At 46.9% G+C, this 8,012-nt stretch overlaps 1 protein-coding gene across 1 annotated transcript; it reads right to left on the bottom strand.

The window, feature by feature from the left end:
- Nucleotides 1–1,398: 1,398 nt before the first annotated feature.
- Nucleotides 1,399–7,808, bottom strand: MAT2A (methionine adenosyltransferase 2A). The gene is made up of 9 exons (XM_066593104.1): nt 7,631–7,808; nt 5,123–5,200; nt 4,919–5,041; nt 4,719–4,831; nt 4,485–4,628; nt 4,182–4,400; nt 3,874–4,056; nt 3,470–3,603; nt 1,399–3,139 (listed from the first exon to the last, which is right to left on the bottom strand). The coding sequence occupies exons 1-9, from the start codon at nt 7,722–7,724 to the stop codon at nt 3,037–3,039; spliced, it is 1,191 nt and encodes a 396-aa protein (XP_066449201.1). The 5' UTR covers nt 7,725–7,808; the 3' UTR covers nt 1,399–3,036.
- Between the last annotated feature and the right edge of the window lie 204 nt (nt 7,809–8,012).

Raw genomic sequence — 8,012 nt, 5'->3', positions numbered from 1 at the left:
CAGTTCTCTACCAATTGCAATGGTTACCAGCCCTGAAACCAAACAGTGAAGTGATGGACTTTCTGCACAAGAATGTGAATTAAGGAACGGCAATGAAGGCTTTAGTGATGACACCCCTTCCTGGTGCAGGTAATCGTGTCAGAGGAGACTGCACTTGTCTAGGTGGAGCATTTGTGTAATCCCAAGGTGAGTGTATTTTGTACTATAACCTGGGGATTTCATACCTGGCTGTTATAGATATGGCTTTGTGAAAAATGCAGCTGTGAGACTATTAAACTGATATATATTGGCTGTGTAGGTGGTGACAATCATGACCTTCCTTGGCCTCCACCTACCAGACCTTAACACCATGCAATTTTTTTCCTACTGTGCCTGAGTTGAGTCCTCCCTCATTACACATCACAGAAGTTATGACCTTGGTCAATTGCGATATGCTAGAACATGTATAGCAGAAGTGTGAATGAAGACTCCATGTGTGTGTCCAATGAGAAGAGGGGCCAGTTACCACCTATGATGGGGAAACTCATGTTTTCCAAAACTTTATTTTCATTGATATCAAATTTCCATAGCCAAGCATCATTCAGGCTACCTGCCCACAGGCGGGTCAGACCCTGCACGTGGAATTCCCACAGCGGAGTTCAAGCCAGTGGCCCCAGCTTACCTCTGTCTACTCCTCTGCTGCAAATGTGCTGGCCAGCATGTGCTCAGTACAGAGGCCGCTGCGTCATCACTATGGCAATGACACAGCTCCCATGACCAATATGCAATGAATGGAAACAGGATGGCCGACTAATATAAGCTGGCCGTGTGTAGCCTGCACAAAAATCACAGCATGCTGCAATTTCTCACCGCAAGTTGAAAATCACAATCGATTTCTGCTTGTGGGCAGGACATAGCATTTTACTGTAACATGCTATTGGCTGGATTTGCTGTAGAATCCCACTCAAATTTTGCAATGCAAATCGTTTGTGTGCAGGAGGCCTAACTGTAAGTTCTGAGGATTTCAGTTTTTTTTTTATAAGAACCCTGTATTTTTATACATCACTTTTGGCCAACAGGATTTCTGGGAAAAAACTGCAGGATAAAGTATTTTTTTTTTGTTTTATAGAATTATATTAAATTCTTAAATATGCAGGCTTCAGAACAAAATTTCACCTCCTAAGTTAGGCCTAAATCTGCAGTGAACTAAATAAAAGTAAGGCTTGTAGCTGCCATGGGGCCCTTGCAGGATACCCCTTGGAACGGCCTAGTGAGAACAGCAGAGGACTCTTAGGAGGGTCATAAAGAGTCAAAACCCAACATCAGAACTAGAATGTTATCTTTACTATAGCCCCCCTTCCCTCAACAACCCCCACCGCCAAGCAGGGCAGATAAGGACTAAAAACAAACACAAGACACTTTTTAAGGGAGCACCTAATACTTTATTCATGAAATCTTGCTGTGATTGTTAGTCTTTTACCAGAACCAGACACATGGAGTAGTTTAAAAGATATTGGGAGGTTAGTGTAACCTATTAGCAGTCAGAGGATCCTCCACAGGACAAACGTGTAAACCACCAGTTTCTCTGTACCACACTGGTATAGTGTGCTTATTCCTGTAGAGGACACTCCAATTGAACGAGATCTACACATTAACACAAGCCAGGACCTCTGCAGGGCACGGCTAAGGTTTTTCTGTACTACACCTTAGCATGCCAGAGGTGACTGGGGAGGCGGTGTATTAGAACCGAGAACAGCATAAAGTGTAATAAAAAAAATAAAATAAGATGTTGCCTGCAGCACAGGCTACTCTGTACTTACGCCCATGCCCAGCAACACAATAAATAAAGCAGTTAACACATTTTCAAGTAAGATCCTTTACTCTCTCCCTGTCTGCTGCTAGTCATGTGCTTCATTTCTGCACCCAGCTGGTTTCTCTGTAGCCACACCAGCCAGCTGCAGAGTGGAATAGAGATATATGGCACCGGCTTGCAGAAGATTAAGGCCCAATGTCCACAGGTGGATGTGACTTGCAGGTCACCCACACGGAAGATCTGAAAATCAAGTTGCCCATAGGATAGCATGGGCGTCCACACATGACTTTAAAGCATGCGGATTTGTTTTGCAGATTTTTTGGTCTAGAAAACAAAATTGGGGCATGCTCCATTTCAGTGTAGTTCCCACACAGCCAGCTTCCCTTGAAGTCAATGGAAGCTGTCTGATCCACAGCCCCTCTGCAATTGAATTGCAGACGGGCCCTAGATTAGCAGAAGTTGAAAAAACCTCCACTGCGCATGTGTGGCAGCATGCCACATGGCGCTGACGCACACATCCGCAGTGAAGAAAACAGAATAGCCAGATGGGCAAGCAGTGTCCTCAGCCAGGGTTGGATTCCCGAGGGCTCCTGCATGCAGAATCTGATCTGCCCGTGGACATTGGGCCCCGAGTACTGGACAGGAAGAGGTTTGTGCAGTGTGGCTTAGTGAAAAAGGAAAAGGGTTTCTTCAAATAAAGAGGAGCAAGTACAGGCACCAGGAGATAGTAACAGCACTAGGAGGCCACTTTGCTTTTTTTTGGAAGTGGGCGTCAGGTGTGCACTGCTTAACAAAATAAGAGTGTATGGTTTTGGCAAAGTGCTGAGTTGTATGCATAGGAAGTTATTAGATGCACACTAGACATGCATGGGATGATGCAAATAAAGAGTGAAAAGCAAGAAGGAACAGCATCTAGAACCCAATAAGATAACAAGGAGTGGGGCATCTATGACAGTCTATAGAAAGCCTGGGGAAGTATAAACTTGGTCACGAGATACAACACAAGGCTACTGAGAAAAGGCCTTGTCTGCTATAAGCACCAATAGAAAAACAGATTAACAGTAAACAGATGCAGGGGTGGTGACGCTCAAACATTGTACCGTCTCCACAAATAGCAGGACATGGCACTGGAGACTACAGTGAACCAATAGAATGACAGGAAATGGTGATACTTTTCCTCCATAGGAGTCTGCAGGCTTCTCTGTATATAACGCCAGCAGGTCAAAGGAGGAAAAGCCTAACAATCAATACTCCAGCTTTTTGGGCACTTCCCATTGGAAGCTGTCCCTACCAAAGTGACCATAGGCTGCAGTCCTCTGATAAAATGGCTTCTTCAGATCCAGATCCCTGGAATATACAAGTTTGCTTGTTAAAGTCACAGTAGAATAAAAAAATTTTAGCAAACAAATATCAGCTACGGCAGGAACCTGCACCATGGCTTCTGTACAGGGCACTTACCCTGGTGACATCCAGGACACTATACTCACCAAAAACCAGACTGCCTACAGCAGGGTCCACCAGTAGCCCGATACCCCTTTCAATCTTCTCATCAGGCCTACAGTGCTAAGCATACACTGTAGGACAAGCCCTTTCCGAGTTTAGACTCGCTACTTCGACTACATCTAACACCTCCCCTCCCACCTCTGTAAACAAAGAAATGCCTGTTGCTGACTTTACCTGACAATGACACCAGGGCGAAGGTCAAAGTTCTTCTTTACTATAGCCAGCAACTCCCTCTCGCTCTTTTGTGAGGTCCCATAGTGGAAGATTGAAATAGATAGAGGATGGGAGACACCAATTGCATAAGAAACCTGTTTAAAGAAAGAAAGATCTAGAATGTGAACATCACATGCAAGGGGCATGTTCAAGACAAGACTAGCCAACCTCCCTTTAAAGCCACCCTCCAACCCTGGACAGACAAGTCGCTGCACCGCATCTTTGACTACCTGATGCACACTGTATTAGTAGGCATCATTAGTTTAAGATGCCACACGGTGCTTTGATTGGCCAGCACTGGCCATCTTTGTCCAGGACCAGAAAGTTGCTTCAATGCACAGCTTAGAAATAGTTGCAAGAATTACCTGAACAAGGACACGACGGCAGAGGCCAGCCTTAACTAGAGATTTTGCCACCCAACGAGCAGCATAAGCAGCAGATCTGTCCACCTTTGTGTAGTCCTTGCCGGAGAAGGCTCCACCGCCATGAGCACCCCATCCACCGTAAGTATCCACAATAATCTTCCGTCCAGTTAGACCAGCGTCTCCCTGAAATGACATGTTTGATGAAGTCTAGGTGTTCCTCCAGTAGCAGGATGTTACCCAAGCAGAGCAACACCTTAAATTCAGGCAAGCAGCTAATGCAAAGGAAAAACCGAAGTGTGCCTACTGACCTGTGGACCACCAATGACGAAGCGACCACTGGGCTGCAGGTGGTAGATTGTATCGTCATCCAAGTACTTAGCAGGAACAACCGTCTTGACAACTTTCTCCTTCAGTGCATCACGCATCTCGTCCAGGCAGATCACCTCATCGTGCTGAACAGATACTACAATGGTGTGCACTCTAATTGGGATCACTGCTCCACGGTCCTGCATGTACTGGACTGTCACCTACCAATTAGATACAATACTGAAGTCAGTGTGCTTCACCAGAATTAACAACGAATAGGTACACTGGCAGCAAGTGTCCCTCACCTGTGTCTTAGAGTCGGGACGAAGCCAGGGTAGGGTGCCATTGCGACGCAGCTCTGCCATCTTAGCATTTAGCTTGTGAGCCAGGACAATTGTCAGGGGCATGCATTCCTCCGTCTCATCGGTAGCGTAGCCAAACATGAGGCCCTGGAAAATTAAGGAAATTAGTACGACAGCCATGATTTATGAGATCAAGCACAAGGGAAAACGGCAAATATTCTTTGATTCAGCCCTCACCTGATCTCCTGCTCCAACGTCCTCTTCATTTCTATCTAGGTGGACACCCTGGGCGATGTCTGGAGACTGCTGCTCAAGGGCAACCAATACATTACAGGTCTTGTAGTCAAAACCTTAGAAAGAAAAAAAGCCGTTGAACATTTCATTGTCAGCTCTTACAAAAGTGGATTGACCAATATTGACTTGACAGTTTCACTTACCTTTAGAAGAATCATCATAGCCAATGTGTTTGATTGTGTCCCGCACAATTTTCTGGTAATCCACTGACGCCCTTGAGGTGATCTCCCCAGCGAGGAGGATCATCCCGGTCTTTGCAACAGTTTCTGCAGAGCAACAGAAAAGTAATCAACTCACATCCTCAAAGTCACCAAGTATTGTAAGAGAGTTAGAGCACCAACACTTACCACAAGCAACTTTAGCATTTGGGTCCTGCTTGAGATGGGCATCTAGGACTGCGTCACTAATTTGGTCACAGATTTTGTCTGTAATGAGATAAGAAACCAGTAAGAACCAAACATGAGAATTCCTCAAGGAGGTGTAGACAAGGCATAGAGAGACGAGCATACATGACTTCTACACATTAAAGGGGTTTTCCCTGGAAATACTATTGATAGGTCATCAATTGTTGATCGCCCAGAGTCCATCACTTGGGACCCCGATCAGCTGTGCAGGTGCATGCTGTCAGTGTCACAACAGGTTGGAGCGGAAGCCTCCACGTCGACCTCCCATGTAGTGGCTAGAGCTGCTCGACTATCCTGCCAGATGTAGATGAAAGGAGGATCAGGAATGATGACCATCAACATACCGCTGTTATCCCCCAGGAGATATACCGTTGCTCAACTCCCTAAACAAATGTTTGACCAAGTCAAACATTTGTATGTGTGGGTGGGGGGAGGACATGGAAACAGACAGTCATTTGTCCTGACAGTTGCTGAAGTTGTACGGGGTCCTTGAGTTCATCTCATAGATCAGCTCAGGTTGACTATTTTCTTTAAGTGTCTCCTGAGGTCAGCGCTGACTTCCAGTATAAAAGGCATCTACAGACATTAGTCCTTTGCTTTAGACAGATCCTGTGGGTCGCAATAGTTTACAAAAACCACACAACTCTGAGGGCCATTTCCTTATAACTCTGCATTATACACTCCCTTTGACTCTTCAGCGCTGCGGTCTCTTCCATATAAGAGGTCTTCACCCACCAGCTGCTCCCGTCATACGGAGGAGTCATGTTACCAGTTCATAGAGACCAAACGACTCCGCTGACCTACAAACCCTACATGATCCCTCCCGCTGCAGTCAGTAAATAAGCACTAGGCTAGCTTGTCCCTTGTTTGCTTTGAAGTTAATACAATCTACTGCTCCCTGTTATCAGTTGAGTCAGAAAGAACCCCTGTGCCCACAGCAGTTGGAGGATCTCTGGAAACCTCCCCATACCAATCCTTCTGGCTCCCAAATCTCACAGCTCCTATTACCTATTCACTACCATAATATTGCGCAAGACGTTGGAACATTTACGCCACTTCTGTGTTTACTTCCCAAGGAAACTTGTGCTGCCAAATAAAGCCCGGAGCCAAGTAGTGATCAGCAGCACACGAGTCCTTCCTGCCCGCTGCTCACTCCCATTCTCAAAACCATGGGCAGAACCTGGCGGTGATCCGACACCAGCGACAAATATAGATCTACGTAGGCAAGTGTGCAACGCAGCAGTTTTGAGTGTGCAGCTGTCCCCGGGATGTCAGACCTGAAACCTGATCGGCGGCGCTCTGCCATTGGGCCAGCCCCTCCCACACCCACCAGGATACATGACCCTACCTCGTGCTTCCATCATGGCTGCTCCGCTATACATATGCCTGCAGGGCATGTGACATCTGGACTTCAGCCATGGTTTGGGACTGTAATACAGACCAACACCCTGCTTGACCCAAACCATCAGAATCTGATGACGCTTGGCGTTCGGGTCAGAACAGTCCGTAATACAGACATACATCTAATCTAGAGTGGCATCACCAGCCCGAGGCTGCATTAACCCTTTCCTAGCCAGGGTTTATATATTTTTAATATCTGTATATTCACTTCTCTTTCCTTTACGTGTCGTATAGACCGACTTCCATGACTGCTTTTATGTCATTTTAGTTAACGTCTATCATAGTTGACCGCGATCTACAGATTTGGACAACATACGCTTTTTTCTTTATCCATCCACTCAGATGTAGTCTTAGTAATGACAAGGCGGCTTCAGATCCAAAACACATAAGCCGCACCTGCATGGTGGTTTTAGAACATGGAATAAACTTCGGTGCCCAACTCTCCGCTGATCTGTTTAGTAAACTAACCTTGTCCCCGACCCCTCTTACTATCCTCATCGCCGTCACACTTCCTGTGCGCGGTCACATGTCATGGACCGCAGCCAATTGGCTGATGAGTAATTGGCGCACAATCTGGAGCCGTCACCCACCTTAGTTATACAAGGGATTCCCAGCTTCATGTATTTTTAGCAGCACAGATGGGCGCTGGAATATTATACTAGAGCAGGAAAGGGTTAACAATCCATAAGCACATCCATGCAGGGCATATATGATAGAGCTAGGTGTATTAGGGCATATGGCTGCCCGTGGGCTGGGATAGGATCACATGTGACCTGGGCTCTGCACTCCATAGCGAGGAGATCGCGCGGCAGGGCTCCAGCACAGCCGGGCACACGGTGAGAGGGGCCGCCCAAGACCACGTGCTCAGCTGCATTGCGGCTCCTCCAACAGCAGCGGCTTATCGCACGCGCCGAAATGCGGCGGGATCTATTTTGATCCTTCTCTCTTTCCATAACGTTTAAAACACAACTTTATCGACCACAATTCCTGTGAACAAGTGACTGCGTCACTCCGACCCCCCGCGCCGAACAAGCGCTCCCTAATACTCACCGGGGTGTCCTTCCCCGACAGACTCTGAGGTAAAAAGGAAGCTGCCCTCGTCGATAAGGGAGTCGTGAAAGCCGTTGAGGAGCTGGCCGTTCATCTCCGCGATAGAAACTTTTCCGAGCCTTCGATAACTGAGATGCTTGCCTTTGGTCCTCGCCGGTTGGAATGCAGGAATGGCGCCAGGTAGGGGGTTTTTATAGCTTCAAGAAGTGACGTCACGGATCCCGCGCGACGTTGTTCGGCCCCCACCAACCATGACGACGGTGCTAGGAAGAGTGGGCGGAGCGAAGTGGAACGTACTACTATTCACACGGGTGTGTACCATCAACAATAACCTTGATGTAAGAATACTAGGTGTGCTAATAGTGAATGGTTTCAGAGCTCT

This window comes from Eleutherodactylus coqui, chromosome 2 (assembly GCF_035609145.1).
Source record: "Eleutherodactylus coqui strain aEleCoq1 chromosome 2, aEleCoq1.hap1, whole genome shotgun sequence".
Classification (NCBI taxonomy): Eukaryota; Metazoa; Chordata; class Amphibia; order Anura; family Eleutherodactylidae; genus Eleutherodactylus; species Eleutherodactylus coqui.
Note: the sequence above shows the minus strand (reverse complement) of the source record. Positions and strands in the feature narration are given on the sequence as shown.